Source organism: Dinoponera quadriceps, unplaced genomic scaffold (genome assembly GCF_001313825.1).
Source record: "Dinoponera quadriceps isolate SergipeBrazil2010 unplaced genomic scaffold, ASM131382v1 scaffold1782, whole genome shotgun sequence".
Classification (NCBI taxonomy): Eukaryota; Metazoa; Arthropoda; class Insecta; order Hymenoptera; family Formicidae; genus Dinoponera; species Dinoponera quadriceps.
In genome coordinates, this window is record NW_014555947.1 from 951,757 (window position 1) to 967,509 (window position 15,753).

A 15,753-nucleotide genomic window follows, 5' to 3' on the forward strand; every position below is an offset into this window, starting at 1 on the left:
CGCACATAAACCGCCTGAAAAGTCAACCAATCACAAGCTTGGATGCTCCACAGAGATTAAAATACCGTTCAAGAGAGCGCCACGGTTGCTCGTAGTTCGATACAGTCGATAGATTTGAAAATTGAATTAAATTTCCGATATTCTCTTCGTATCGTGTCCCGTTCACTAATCAAGATGGTTGCTCTCCGTTCTAATATAATGAAACGCCAATCCTCGATCGTCCTCACTCTTTTCGTTCCCCTCGAGTAGAATTTATTTTACAAAAGTTTCATTCAAATCAGTTACAAAGACACTCGATGCTGAAAATTGTCGCTCAATCAAATCTCAATACAATGTCGACAAAGGGATTCAATAGAAGTGACGGTGGCTCTGCGAACACACCTCGTATATACAATAATTAAATAAATTAACTTTCGTCTAAGGACTAACGTGCGTTACACACCACTGTTATGCACGGCACTTATCAATAAGCTAACATTCATGTTCACGCGAGTGCACGCTGAGTGTCGTGTTTAAAAAGTCTACTTTGGTTATCTTTACTTTCAATGATTTAAGCGTAGTATATCACGATTCTATAGGACTGACATGAAATCAAGTTAATTTGAACTTGTAAATACGTACACAAAGTAAGTAACCGATCGATCGTCACAAGCTTTAATTCGAGTCGAATCAAATTGTGAACCGGTATGAACACTGGCATGAACTGTCGCCAAGTTTTGGATTGACTTGCAGTCTCCATACGAAAACACAGATATCAATCTTCCCTGATAGTATTCGATTATCGTGATATTTTAAGTATTTTCTCACAATTACACAAGTTCATATCGGATTAAAGGTCGGCTTCTAAGATATCAAGGGCGATTTTCATCAAGCTCCAATTACAAGCTAAGCGATGTGCAATCTGTAGAATTTCCCAAATTAATCTTCAGCTATATCATTTGTTCTCCAATACCCCGTGAGAACATCCGTGGAACTGACTTTCTTACGTAGATTCCGCGTCGTTTGCACGTAAATGCTCTCATCGGATGCTAACTGAGAAATGAACAATTTCTCCTTTAGTAAAAAAGCATGCGATACTTGACTGCGAAATCGATTAAATCGAGTTTGATGAAAACCATCTTAAAGCAATAGGCAAATTGGTGTAACGAACATTTTTTTTAGCCAAGCTTTGAAACCGACATTGGCCGGTTTTCCATCTCTGACGTTATACGTGATGCACGCGAATATCCAGATTCAAGCTTGGCAAAATTGCGAAATTGTGTCAACTTTCCACACTTAATGATTCCCCTTGCAACTTTTCTCGTGGACGTTCACGCGATCAGGATTAAAAGTCCTGCCGCAACGCTTGCACGGCACCAACTGGCTCAGATGCGTCATCCAGTTGGCCTCCTCCGTCGCCGCCTGATCGACCACCATATCTCCCGTTCCGGGATCCTCTGCGAACATTGAAGTCATCATTGCCGAATGAATCGTACCTTGAAAAGAAGGCACGCGTAAATATCGGATGTTAATTTAACCGTTGACACACATTCGATTATATCTACCAGTGAACGTTACATTATCTTGAAATATTGATTTTACGTATATAGTCATAGGGGAGGAAAGGCTACAACACTTGTGTTTTTCAGCGAATTTCAACAGGAAAATTTGTCTTTTAGTAATGTTTCATTAATGTTGAGAACGTTAAGAATTATATATTAGAAAACGTTGCATACACTATCGAATATTCGCGACTGTTGAATTTCTCTCTTTTTACTTTGAAGTTTAAAAACACAACAGGGACATCCTTCACTGCGCTCCTCACTTATCGATTCGCAATTTCCATAAGCGGCACCCTTATAACCGAGACTACATCTGTGACGCTTGTATAATAAATCAGCGCTGCACCTACATCCGCCGATGCTACGACGAGCGTTATAGATTCATGCACGCGTGATCGCTTCGATTGATTCACTCGGTACATAGTGTTCCTGACCCTGACAGACTATTCAGAATGAATCGGTGGGTGACAGAAATGTGCACACGGAAAGAGCAAACGCGCGACTTCGACCTAAAGTCAACTTCAATTTTCCCATATTACATTCTTTTCCGATCATTACTCGTTCCCGTCGCGAATTTAATACACGAGTAAAAAATGTAATTCCTTACAAAATATTCATTCGCAGTGTTTCAGGACATCGAAAATCGAGCTAAACTTTATGATTGAACTCGATATTTTACGTATACACCGGGCGTCATGTATGTCTTAACATTGTAACCAGGCTTACTTGTACGACCCTCTTGGTAAACACGCGCGAAAATAGCAGGATAACTTTAGCGAACAAGACACACATGACTTCTCGTGTACACGCTGTTATCAACGAGAGTATCGACTTACGTATGTATACGACTTCAGGTTTCTGCGGCTCTTTTCGTCTTCGTGCCGGCGACATTTTGTCGTTTTCGGCGTGCCACTTCTTCAAACACTGCGGCTCGTGAATAGCGATACTAGACGTGCCGAAGTCTCTGCCGCATATGTAACACGTAATAGTCTTCTTCTGCGACAAGTCCTGAAATCAATCGGTTTACATGTCTTCTTTCTCTTCTTCGTCCACGTGTTGCAGCTGTCTTCCTATCTTCCGTCTCGTCCGAAGAACATACACGCTTCGACGCGAAATAAAGTCGTGCTAGATTTCCGCAAGTTTGATCAAAAGCCAACCGCTTTATTCCACGCACCAATAACACACCGTGTAAGTTGAGAATACTTTATTTCAAACGTGTGATACAATGGGACAATTTGCACCAGAACTGTCGTTATAATACTGTCGTGTAACTGCAATTATTCGCCATTAATATCTCGAAACGTCAAAGATAGATTTGAATAATGAAAATTGTAAAAGCAGAGGCAAAGGAGATTTATGTTCGGTACTTAAAAGTTCATTATTTTCGAAAGGAGATTTATTCGACAGGTAAATTACACGACAACGCGACTGTGCAAATTCGAACGTTTTCCCTCACCGGATACGTCGACGGTGGGCTCTCCCGGCCAGCTGACGATTCGTTCTGCGCCTGCCATCGTCTGTTGCACTGAGGTTCGTGGATCTTGATACTTCTGCTGCCGAATTTTCGGCCGCACACCTTACAAGGAACCGTGGGCGGACCGACGGAGCGCGCGTTCGACGTTGCCGATCTCTCGAGCTTCGACTCGTTATTCTGAGGAAACGAACGTGCAGAGAACACGGAATATACAGTCGGATGAGTTTATCGTACCTTCGGTATTGCCTTGCAGCTTCTTTCGTGGACCGGCAAGCGTTCCGGCAGAAACGTCCTCCCGCACTTCGCGCACGGCACCAGTTGCACCTAAAAGTGGTTTTTACGTGTGTGTCTATATAATCGTCGAATTCTGCACGAGTGAAAATGACGAATTGATTCGCGCGTTAACACGACACGATTATTAGTAGACGAACGTCATTGAAAAAAGAAGAATATACCAGAAATTGTTTTTTTTTTTTGAGAAAAAAATGTCAGGTACATTTCATTTTTTAAGAAACCCTTGAATCAGCGCTGTTCCGTTCGTGTAAGATTCCAGAGGGAGGGAGGAATCGCGCAGAGTATTAAAATTCGCGATCTGATTCGGAATTTTTACATAAATGGTCTTTGATCGTCGAGACGCATTTGCATGGCGCGCAATTCTCATTTGATATGCTCTCGTGCGAGTTGTATGCATATGAGATGTTAAAGAGCAGCCTTTAATATTCCACGTTAGGAATACACACTCGTAAACGGCATGAAATTACCGTCGGTGATACATTTTCGACTGACTCGACGACATTTCGAATTCCGAATATCAATCTGCGATCTCATTGGACGCCCGAATTCGCAAAATCGAATTCTCGTCGATCGATTTTCGCGAGACGCCGCGACATTTCTCGTTGCCCATAAGTATATCCGCGCACACGACTGCATCCTATAATTGATTCTTACATAATCGATCGGCGAGCATCACGTTCGCCCGACAAAGTTAATGAGGCGTTCCGATTTTCAGCGCGAGAGACGACGCTCGTGCGGAAATGCGCGCCGGCCGGCGTTTTAAGAATAAACTTTCCGCAATGTATTATTAACACGACAATGACATCAATGAAAATTGCAACCGCAAGTTTACCTGACTCTGTTCCCATGCGGCTGCGTTCCATTCGGTGTGCTCGATCCCGACCACGGGTCTCTGCGGTCTCGGCCGTCTCTGGGACGGAGGTAACGCGTTGTTTTCACGCTCCCATTTCTACGATAGAAAACTCACAATTTGTCATGCGTTTTTAAAAGGAAATCGTATCATATATATATATAAGAGACGGAAATAAATAAAAAGTGTAGCAATTGACTGAATAGTTATTCGGTAAGTCGAATCGGTCAGTTCGTGTTCTCGTTGAGGAAATTCCGGACAAAAGTCCTTCCTTCCGGCAAAAACGCTCGAACGAATTTTCATACGACTTTTTACGACGCACGATATACAGTTGTCGTATCGATCTCGCGTTGCGGCATTTGCATTGCTGCGGCTGTCGTACGATGTTGCTAATCTCTCATTCCGAAATATATAAATACACGTGCGCATACATGTGTATATGTATATAATTTACACATATGTATTTATACGTGGCGTTCAGCGCTGACACGTGCGAATGCGAAGATCGCAATGCACGCGAGACAAGGATCGGATAGTCACGTTCGGCGCTAATCGTGTTTACGCAAACGCGAGTATCACGTTAACTGGAAAATATTCCATTGGGTAATCTAGCAGATGTAGAGAAACGCGGTCGGAAATACCGTACGTATAAGCACGCGCAAATCGTCCGTTACCGGTCGCTGTATAGCCCGCGAGTCTGACACATCGTTGCACGCGCGAATGCATCTGATATCGAGTTTAATGGTACGGCGCGTTATACTGCTATCGATTTTACGAAAGGGCCTTGACTTATCGCACACACTTGCCATCGGTGCAGGGCTATTATATTATGAACCGTTTCCATCGCTTCCGCGATGAAATCTTCGCGACGCCACGTCAAATTATCGGATATTCCGTTGACAACGAAAAAATCTACACGATTTGTGTTTCGACAACCACTGACGGGAAAAAAAATATCGGAATGCACCAAATGCACAGCTCGATTTTCTCTCTCTCTCTCTCTCTCTTCTCCATTGAAAATTAAACATGAGATATTTTTAGCCGCGATCTCATCGTAACGACGTCATTCGTAATTGCCAAATTGCATTCATTGCTATTGCAGTAATGTGTATTATCGAGAAATGTAAGTATGGCTTCAAAAATGATAAGAAAAAGGTGAATGTTAATACCAGGCCTGTGAGAGCGAAATTTTGGTCTCTCATAGCTTATTGATTGTATTGAAAAATTGTAGTTTATATTATCGAAGGCATTTACCTCCATGCATTTGGGCTCGTGTATGGGGAAGCTGGCGGTGCCGAATTCCCGGCCGCAGATGTAGCACGTTCTCGGGCCCCGTTTCGCCGCAGTCGACGGCCTGACGTCCCGAGGACTGATCGACTTCATCTCGATCTCCTCCGAGCGATTCTTGTTCCTGTCGCTACGGAAATTCAGGGCCACCGGCTTTTGAACGGACTTCGGTACCGGCGCGCTCTTCGTAAGCTTCGTCGCCGTCGGAATGTCCTTGATCTTGGTCTGACTGCCCTTCGGATGACTGTGGAATCTCTCCGGCTGATCCGGCCGTCCGCAGGTTTTACAGGGTTCCGGCGCGCTCCTCGACGAAGCGTTCGTGAAGATCTCCAGATCGCTGGGTATACCGGCCCTCGAATTCTTCTTCTTCACCGTGGACAGCACTTTGGGAGGACCGTTTCTGATCGCGCGAACGTAATAACGCACACGTGAGTAGTAACCCTTCGAGCGCCGCGAAGCTTATAGAAGAAACTTTCCTCCCGGAGTATAAATCCGCAATAGGTGTAGCGAGCCTTTCTGCTCTAAGCACTGAATTTCTTAGCAAGAAGCCGTCTATCAAACGTCCCCATCACAATTGTCGGAAACATCTTTCGTCGGAGAGAAATAATATATTTTATTGCTCAGAGCAAAGAAGGCTCGCTACACTTATCGTAGCAAGCACCGACCTGTTGTTGTTATCGTCGAGCCTCCTGACGGGCTCCTGCAAAGTCTTCTGACCTTCGGTGGGCGATCGCGGGCCGATCTCCATCTGGCAGATCCGCGGCTCGTATATCTGCTCGAAACTCCGTTGCTGTGCTCGACGCACTGGAACGTCGTCGCGGGGCCAAGTGCGTCGCGCGTCACCGGTGACGGCGGCGTTCTGGCGTCGTCGCGTCGACGACGGCGACGGTAACAACAATAACGACGACGACGACGTCGTGCCCCCACTGGCCGCCGCTAACGACCTGGTCCGGTGGTAGTGCGTCATCGAATCGCACAGCAGCTCTTTGCTGAGCAGCGACATGTCGAGCTTGTCCGCCAGTTTGGGATTCAGCACGCTCGGCCTCTCCAGATTCGCCGTTTTGGGCCGCTCCGGTTCCTCGCAGAAGGAGCGTTTCATCTTCGGCGGCCAAGTACCGGTGTTTGCTGCATTTTTCGTTGCGGCTCTTCTGTCGGTCTTTGCCGCGCCTGTTTAGACGATGATAGAAGGCGCCGTTACGAATGCGAGTCATTTCAGACCCCCGTCAAAGGACACGATAGAAAATTTAAGTTCAATTTCAGTTTCGTTGCAATCGAATCACCAAGTTCTGTTGCGAATTGAGTTTCAACTGAACTTTATTCGAACGCGGGCAGAAATAGCATATACGGTCACTTATTTATTTCTTCGCGAAGAACTTTAGTTGAATAGTTGACGATTGACGTAATACGAATCTCAGAACGAAGGACGTTAATGGGTCATCATATCCGTTTATATACCTTACAAAACTATTTCTTCTTGTTTTATCATTGACTTACGAGACGAGGGGTAACCTTAAATTTCTCTAATGACGTAATTAGCCAGCACGACGATATATCGTCGATGTACTATCACGATGAAGTATGATTACCTTTCAAAATCCTCAAGTCATCTTTTATTATGAGGAACGTTTTCTCCGATAGAAACTCGCACGGTCCCCTCTTCCACTTCATGACGATTTTAACGATGACGCGATCTCTCACAAATCACGAGAATAAGTCACACGCTGTTCGTGAGCGAAGCGAGCATTATCATTTATGCCGATAACGGAACAATTTTACATCGATGAGAGGCGATCGATTACAACAGTTAGCGCGAACACGTCACAATTTCGATTTCAATTGATCCGAAATTTCGGGGAGAACGCTCTTGGAAAGGAGACATTCTCTCCGAGACTCACACTCTGAACTTGACTCGCGCGAGCGATTTTTTCCCCTCATACGCTCCCACGCACGCGAGCGGCCGTCATTTTTCTCTCTTTTTCTTCGCGTTAAATCGGTCGAATGTGCAATATTCCTCCGCCCGATAAGGTGCTCCGTTGTATTGCCTCATCCGACAACACAATTAACAGAGTAATTGAACGATGGCGCGAGACGTACATACATACATACAAAATGTGTGTTTACTCCGCGAAATCGAATCGGGCGCACACGCTCCGTCATTTATTTGTGCGAGCGTGACGATCTCTTTGCCACCGAATTACGCGGCGCACTGAGCTTAGCTTTTACCTTCGCTATTTAGCTTCGCGCGGCTTTTATACGTTTCCTGTGTGAGTGTGCGGTCGACTGTGCGACAGTACACAGGTGGCAGAGAAAATCGATCCAACGACCGGCCGTTTAAATGACTATAACGTGCTACGTGCGCTGTACGTTTTCTCGTCACCGCGCGGAAATCGTTCGAAACGAGCGAGCGATAAGGTCTATATTACGAAAGAGAGAGAAAGCGGCGCATGCATGTTCGTTACATCTACCACCGAGACACTCTGTTTACCGATAGACTTTTTTTTATTAATTTCTCCTTTTTCTTATAATATTTAAAAATTGCAACAACGCCGCAACGTGATCAATGTAAAATAATATAGTAAACGTGCGTATAGTAGAAAAATATATACAGTTGTATATACATACAGAACGTTCATGGAATAACATGAACGTACGTAATATTAAATAATGACACACACATATATATATATATATTATATTAACGGCGGTATCTGTATCTTTTGAAGTGAAACCACAGCTGGAAGATGTTATTGTGGAACTGACACCTGAATCCACGCTTGTACGAGTACTCCCATTCTCTGTTGACGATCTTAAACGCGATGTCCTCGTAAGGTGGACCCGCGTGAAATCGCAGAATCGCGAAGTCCTTGTTGTCGGCGCAGGGAGTCTGGAATTTGACGTTACACACATATATATGCTGATATATCATACATCAACCGATCGTGCCAAAATTGAATTATTCCTCTAGAAAAGAATATAATCCAATCTCAGGTGAAAAAAAAACGATCGCAAAAGAAATGTTTGATTTGAAGCGGCGATCGAAAAAAAAGCGCACATGTCTTACCAGGAAGTATTCCGGCGTGGTATTCTTGTCTATGAGATCCGGATAGAAAATGTTGAATTTGTAACCCTGCACGATCTTCGGCGGCGGATTGTCCATGTCGTAGTGCGTCTGGTTGTACTTGTTCCACTCGAAGCCGGTGTGCACCCTGTTGAAATAACGCGGCTTACGCGGTCGGTACTTGTCGGACCACAGGTAGATCTGCGCCTCCAACGAAGACTCGACGCTGAATTGCGCTTCGTCCGAGCCCATGTTCTTGCGCGCCTCCCTGTGCATCGCCTGTTCCTCGGCCGTAAGCACGTTTTGGATCTTCCTACCGGTGCTGAGTACCTGCTGTCTCGCGTACTCCAGTCGCTGATTGTCGTCGCCCTCCTGCGTGACGATCGTGCCCGGCTCGAGCTGCGAGTACGGTGTGTAACTCGGCGAGTAGCAACCCGATTCGTACTCGCGAAACGACTCGGATAGCAGATCGTCGGCGGCGTTGGCCTCCTGGTCATCACTGAAAAAAGGATTAGTCGTTATGTATTATTATATTTTTTCATTCGCAAAGAGGAGGGAGCGAGAATACTCACTCGGATTGGCTGTTCTCGTTCTTTTCGACCGCGGTGGAACTCGTGGAAGGCTCGGCTTCCTGCTTCGCCAACGGCTCACTCGGTACCTGCGAACTGCTTTCAGCTTCGCTCTCCGCTCTAGCCACGCCTTGTTCGGCAATCAGAACTTCCAGCTTCTTACGTAGGTTCTCTTGATGCCGGTCTCTCAGCCGCGCCCTCGCCATGTGGGCTACACATTTCGATACTTGGTGTGAGTCGCTATTATTTGCAACTTTTAACGAGCGACGTCTGAAAGTCGCTCGTAACGATTGCCTTACCTTTTAACTGCGACAGAAGACTCTCCCAATATCCGATGTCGACGCCCTCTGGTTTTCCCGTGATCTTGGCCTGAATCTGTTGTTGCAAGGCCTCCAATTGCGCCGCGGTTTTACCCTTGAAAATAGCAGTGACGTCCTTCGCCACTGACTCGTGGATTCCTTCTCTTCTACCGACAGCTAAAACCAAATTATTTGCGATGAATAAAAAAGAGATGATATACAACACGCGCAGAGAAGATGTCTCTTACCAACTTCATACTCGGTACGTTCCAACTTTCTGAGCTTGTGCAGTTCGTCCTCCACAATCACCGTTATGTCGTTCCAGTAATCTAAATTCTTGCCTCTCTCTAATTCCTTGTAAACTTTGATGTCCTCTATTAGATCCTCCAAGTCTTTGACATGCAAACCTCTCAAGTATGTGTAAGGTTCGTGCATCTCCACCGCATCCACCTCCTCCTCCGCACTGATGTACTTGGCGAGAAGATCGATAGGTTTTGCACGACCATCCTGAATCCTGATACGAGATCTTAATCTAGCTTGCTCCAGGTGAAACTGATCCTCCTGCCTGGCCCACTGCTCCAACTGAGCAGCCTCCTTGCCTCTCTGCAACATGGTCATTTCTTCTTCTCTTTGTTGCCGTTCCAACTCTCTTTCCTGCCTTCTTTTCTTCACTTTCTCAAGTTCCCTCTTGTTCTCTTCTTGCTTATGCCTGTTGCGCATCTCCAATTCTTCTCTGCCCACACCGAGCAGACCCTCCTTACCCAGTTTCTTTGACCACACGAACGTTGACAAAATATTGCCATCTCCAAACGGATTGTCGGTGTTTGTATAATGCAAGTAGTCGTTGTCCCAGCCCATCCTCTCCTTACGTCTACGTTCCTTGGTTTCCTTCTTCTTCAGGCGACGTAGACGTTTTTCCTCCGGTGTTTCCGTCGCTTTCATCAATTCCTTCTGCCGTTTACGCTCCTCGATCTGCTTCTGCCGTTGCTTCTGCAGCTTCTCGAGCAATTTTGTCGAATCTGAGGACGAATCTGTGGACGAACCGGCGCTGCTCGAGGTGGAAGACGAAGAGGACGACTCCCTGAACGAAAAATACATGCAAAATTCGTCGTATTGAAAAGACGGCATAAAAAAAATTTCCTACAGAAGAAAAATCTCCTTACCTCTTTCGACTTTTACGTTTGGAGGATTTCTTCCGTGGCATGGTAGTCTGCTGTGTTGAGAGAGGGCTTAACCTAACTTTCTCCTTCGCTTCAAAGATGCGCCATCTTGCCGCAGCTGATCTCTATGCGTAATCCGAGATACTATCGACGTGCGTGGGTCAACGCGAGTCCACCTTAACTCGTGTGAGTTTGCGGCTCATTAATCAGGCGTTTTCCAGACATCCGAATCGAGGTAATTTTTTTCGACGTTAATTATGCGATACTTCTAGTCGCGCTAAACTTCTCGCGAAACGGCACGAAAACGTCGCGCGTTTTCCTACGGATGCTCAACGACTCGGATGTCACTTCCCTCCCTGCCCTTCGACAAGCAGACACATCCGTTAAACTTTCAAATCCGGCAGCGTACGCACGCCATCGTGAGTGTCTTTTCGAAAAATCTCACATCGTATCGTAATCGTTCAAGCACACGACTGTTTCACGCTCACGCACCTGCGATCTCTCGTGGAGACGAAGGACGCGATGCCGCATAACATCTATTACTCGGATAAGTACTACGACGACCAGTACGAGTACAGGTGGGTGAAAAGAATTGCGCGAGGGAAGGAGAGAGAAAGAAAGAAAGAAAGAAAGAAACGGGGTTACACATCGATCGTCCGAACGCGTCTTTTCGACCTTGGCAAAATTCGGCGCAATATAGCGTCGCAGTCGTACGATTCAAACGTGGAGACTGCGTGACGTATCTAAATAGTTCCCGTCTTTGTTTCTCTCATCGTCGGTGGCATGTCGAGCACGCGGTTTAAATGGCCGGCTTGTGGCACGATCACGCTGTCATTTTGCTCTGTTATTGACCCATCCTCCATTCTTAACCGGTTCTCTGATCCGTTATTTTGTTTAAATGGATCCGCGGATCGGCGAGATCGTCGCCTGGCCTTGACCACAATAGCGGTTCGTGAATTGCCCGGGGAATGTAGAGAGAGACGGCAAATGTCTAGTGTTCTCTCCTTTACACGAAATATTTTCACTGTTCTTCATACGTAGAATATACTTTCGATGATTGTGTTAGGGTCCAGATACACAATGAAAGAAACAAAGAATTAAATGTATGGAATGAGCTATGATAGAGAAATATAACAATAGGAATAGGAAATAAAAGAGAATGAGACATAAGAGTATTTTAAAACCAGATCAATCACTTTATTTTCCGATGAACCTCTGCTATCATTACTTTTATCATTTTTCTGTGATAATTATCAATTCATTCAAACTAATTTTCATCTGTATATTGATGATCATTAGATATTTTGAGGGTTAACTTTCAGACTATTACTAAGCCTTGTAAGCACACAAGTTATAAGGAATATAATTCGACAGTGTTCTCCTGATTTTTGTTCTCTGTTTCTTTATTGTGAATTAAAGCATGATTCTTCATATGTCGACATTTAATTTCTTGTTCTTTACGTTGTGTCTAAGCCCTTATAGAGTTATACAATATGTAAAAAAGATTGTATTATAAAGCATATAAAAGAAAATGAAACATCTGTTTTGTAATAGAGATTTTGGAGATTCTCGTGTGCTTTTGCATGGCATTGACTGATAAACGGTTCTTTGTAAAGATTATTGCAATTTAACAATATTAATGAGAATTTATTCTGCCAATTTATGAATCCCTAATTATTGAGATTGCAATTTTCACGCACACAGGCATGTCGTCTTGCCAAAAGAGCTGGTGAAACTAGTACCAAAAACTCATCTGCTATCTGAACAAGAATGGAGAGCCATTGGTGTTCAACAGAGCCAAGGATGGGTGCATTACATGATTCATGAACCTGGTAATTACATTTCCTTGATGTTACAGCATTTACTCAGATGCTGATTCTAACCAAGATAATTGATCTTTCCAGAGCCACACATTCTGCTATTCAAGAGGAAAATAACAACACAGGAGGAAAAATAAGCTGGACGGAATTATTATGTTAATTTGTAAATAATACATCAGATCATGTTTACATTCATAGCGGAACTCACTTGTGATTGTAAACCATGTAGCTTTGTCTGCTTCCGTTCTTCTTCTTTCTCTGTGTCTCATTGCCTGTTTAACAATATATAATTTATGCTTAAAATACGATGCTTACTCTGTAAATCTGAATTGGTAAATCACATGAAACATCATTATCAAATTCCGCAAAGTAACATACAACATGGTCATGGTCTCTGTCATCTGTTCTACTTCGCTCTGCCATTTGTAAAAAAATGTCAAGCAAGTATACTGTATATATGTCTATAGAATGTCTTAGTTTTTAATTTTATCGTCATAAATTCCTTTTCGTTTTTCAATCTTTCATATTGGAATTTCTAATGAATTTCACGACGCTGAACAAAGTTATTGATAAGAAAATAATTAGTTATCTTCGAAGGTTGCAGTTCTAAGGCGACGTAATATTTAAAATATTGTATTAAGGAGAATAATATCCTTGTACTTTCTTGTGATTGCAGTGCCTTACAGGAACTTATCCTAAGAATTTCGGTTAAATTAAGGTATTTAAAATAATCGTTCCTCGAGTCTAACGATTAACAGTATTAATGTAATATATATGTATAGATGTATCCTTTATGCTTCTTTCTTTTGAAAGTACACAGTCTTTAAATTTACACTCAGTTTTCAAATCGAAGATCTTCGTCAATCGTCATTTATGATTAATTGGCTTAAAAATCACAAGCGGTGATAAAAGAAAAGAGAACGTTCGATCTTTCTCACTAAATCCCACCTGTATGATGCGTCGGAACAATAGCTGATTGTAAGAGCCGAAAGCGAATCGTAATCAATGGTAAATTTAATTTTCTGATCTCGAGCGATCAGCGCAGCAATCATGAGATTAACGCCTCTATTGTCAATTGGATGTAACACCGTTCGAATATTTAAGAAGGCATATAACGTTTTGCGACTTATTCAGTTACAAATGTATTTTAGGATCTGGACTTTGGTACTAGTTACATGCCTACCCTTTGTTTGTTTCTGCGTTTTCTTGCTTCGAGCAATTTTATGTATCGTATACAATTCTCGTACCTTGATATATTAAGTTTGTATGCTCGAAATTTCTATTACGATGTAATTTACGTTCTAACATCACGTATGCTTGACGTTTGATAATAAGCGATTTTGGTTTGCTTTTAAAAACAGGAGAAAAGTATGTACTGCTAATAATATGTTAAATAAATTGATTTTGCATTTTTTAATCACAAAGACAATTGATTAATTCACAAAAAATTATACAATATTTGGAATAAGAGGAGTGACATTACATCGTGCATTTTACAAGGACTAGAAAAATTTCACGCCTTGATTATCATCGAATAAGATGAGCTCAGCTTTTTTCGCAGCTTCCAATGTCCTGAGTGATCTGATTAGTACTTCATTGTCGATACCATGAAACTCTGAAACCAACACAGAGTCGTCAGTAATCGATGATGATGCGATAAATAAGCAAGTCGGCAAACAAGGTTCCCAGTAGATCCTGCGCTCCAATTCTTTTATTAGCTTATTCTTATATTAGTTTAAAATTGAATAATATACCTTGCTCAGAGGTATCCTCCCCTTGTGTTAATTCGAACAATGTGCACACTGACCCGACAAAACCATTCTCCTGTGCCCAGTTATATATTATGTCACCCCATTCCTCCAGGGTGTGCCAATACACCAACCATCTTTGTCTGGTCTTGTCCAACGGAGTCGCGTTGCCTGATTTTCGTAATTCTTCCAGTATCAATAAGACAGTATCCGATGGTAGTTTTCCTGTTCGATCGAGTGTAGTTAAGGTATTCGTGAGGAATTGACAAATGTACGTTGCAAATATACAAAGATCTAAAACAACCGTGTACCATTTGATATAATTGGTAAAAAGGATACGATTTATGGCAGTGTTATTGAACAAAGGATTCGTGTGTACTTCTCGCACGTCCACGACAGCTTGCTTCGTGGTACGATAATATTCGAGCACCAGACTCCTCCAAGCTGCGATTTGCTTGGATCTGGTATCCGCGTGAAGCTGAAGTCTGCAATAATCACAATTCAACTTGTCAATACAAACTGTCGAGTAATTCTCAAGTTCAATAGCTTTTTGTCCCTTTAGTCTTCTCTATGAATTGAAAACAGCTATATCATACATTTATCTTTTTTCTATCTCATCTTTGGTTCTAATCTTTCCATATATTTTTTAATCCTCCGTTAGCCGCAAGTATATCCAATAGATATGTTCAGGCTTTAGTGTATCATTGTTGCTGTACAGCCTCAAAGTTGAACTTGTCAGTTTTTTCTTGTTCTTTATTGTTTTTTATGTGCCTGGTTTTTAGTCAAATGCTAATGAGAGAGAAATTGTTTCAAGAAGCAGAGAAAAATGACGAAAGTTTGTATATCTGTGTGAGATATATTGTGACCGTTCACGAGTAAAAAATATTGCAACTAACGGAGAGTTAAGTTCGCATCAGTCGTCAGATTGACACGTTCGAGAAAAATCAACACGACAAGCTCTTGTTTCTTTACGCTAAGCTTTGGATTCTTAACACAATCTTTAACCTGAGCGACAAACAGACCGTTGTTGAGTTGACATGATTTACATTACGCACAGCGATGTAGCGTTTCGTTTTCTCTCTTGTCGAGGTGAAATTTCACCACAATCTCATTACTCGAATACCTTTACCCGTCGAAACGATACTCACGTGAAGAACGGCGGAAAACTGTATTGCCAAGGCCAATCAATTTCTGCCATTGTTACGACGCGCACCAGTCACTGGGATAACGTGCGACTCGGCGGCGATACTCCTTCGGGATGAATAATATAATTGTCATTTGACGTGTTTCAAGATTGAGATGTCTAACACTTAAAGATAAAACGTTAGAGAATGTATTATGATGAGAAGTCACTGGGTAATTGATCAATTTTTCATTATGCCTTTATTTCTGAAAAAAATTTATCATCTCTCTTTCGTTAGTTTGAAAAGTTGTAAAAATATAACGCATAGAGGGTGTACACATTATTGCAAAAGTGGCATCCTGTTGAATTTCGCCTATGTTTATTACAATGGAAAGTACGTCTGACCAGCCCTTGAGTCATATTACTTGAGAAATAGAAAGTACGTTCCTCGTTATTACGACCTCAGTTTTTCGTTAAGTATAGTGGCGACTCGTAGCGGGAATTCTGGAATCAAAATACAGAAGTAATGG

The 15,753-nt window shown here is 42.9% G+C and overlaps 4 protein-coding genes across 6 annotated transcripts; 1 reads left to right on the plus strand and 3 right to left on the minus strand.

The window, feature by feature from the left end:
* Positions 1-229: 229 nt before the first annotated feature.
* LOC106746124 (zinc finger protein 474-like) lies at positions 230-7,727 on the minus strand. Of its 3 annotated transcripts, none has more exons than XM_014622353.1 (8): positions 7,033-7,727; positions 6,112-6,613; positions 5,414-5,846; positions 4,142-4,258; positions 3,250-3,339; positions 2,998-3,192; positions 2,378-2,549; positions 230-1,475 (listed from the first exon to the last, which is right to left on the minus strand). In XM_014622353.1, exons 1-8 carry the CDS (start codon positions 7,112-7,114, stop codon positions 1,276-1,278), a joined length of 1,791 nt encoding a protein of 596 aa, XP_014477839.1. In that variant the 5' UTR covers positions 7,115-7,727; the 3' UTR covers positions 230-1,275. The 3 variants fall into 3 exon arrangements, with proteins under 3 accessions (XP_014477839.1, XP_014477840.1, XP_014477841.1); XM_014622354.1 differs by having other exon boundaries at positions 230-1,436; positions 7,033-7,725; XM_014622355.1 differs by lacking the exon at positions 7,033-7,727 and adding an exon at positions 6,941-6,996.
* Positions 7,728-8,069: 342 nt separating this feature from the next.
* On the minus strand, positions 8,070-10,783 carry LOC106746079 (cactin). Its single transcript, XM_014622274.1, has 6 exons — positions 10,536-10,783; positions 9,621-10,453; positions 9,373-9,549; positions 9,077-9,284; positions 8,508-9,003; positions 8,070-8,330 (listed from the first exon to the last, which is right to left on the minus strand). The coding sequence occupies exons 1-6, from the start codon at positions 10,574-10,576 to the stop codon at positions 8,142-8,144; spliced, it is 1,944 nt and encodes a 647-aa protein (XP_014477760.1). The 5' UTR covers positions 10,577-10,783; the 3' UTR covers positions 8,070-8,141.
* A 150-nt stretch (positions 10,784-10,933) lies between these two features.
* On the plus strand, positions 10,934-13,769 carry LOC106746083 (cyclin-dependent kinases regulatory subunit). The gene is made up of 3 exons (XM_014622281.1): positions 10,934-11,110; positions 12,237-12,364; positions 12,437-13,769. Exons 1-3 carry the CDS (start codon positions 11,055-11,057, stop codon positions 12,487-12,489), a joined length of 237 nt encoding a protein of 78 aa, XP_014477767.1. The 5' UTR covers positions 10,934-11,054; the 3' UTR covers positions 12,490-13,769.
* LOC106746082 (vacuolar protein-sorting-associated protein 25) lies at positions 13,751-15,650 on the minus strand. Its single transcript, XM_014622280.1, has 4 exons — positions 15,249-15,650; positions 14,440-14,585; positions 14,107-14,325; positions 13,751-13,967 (listed from the first exon to the last, which is right to left on the minus strand). Exons 1-4 carry the CDS (start codon positions 15,296-15,298, stop codon positions 13,855-13,857), a joined length of 528 nt encoding a protein of 175 aa, XP_014477766.1. The 5' UTR covers positions 15,299-15,650; the 3' UTR covers positions 13,751-13,854.
* Between the last annotated feature and the right edge of the window lie 103 nt (positions 15,651-15,753).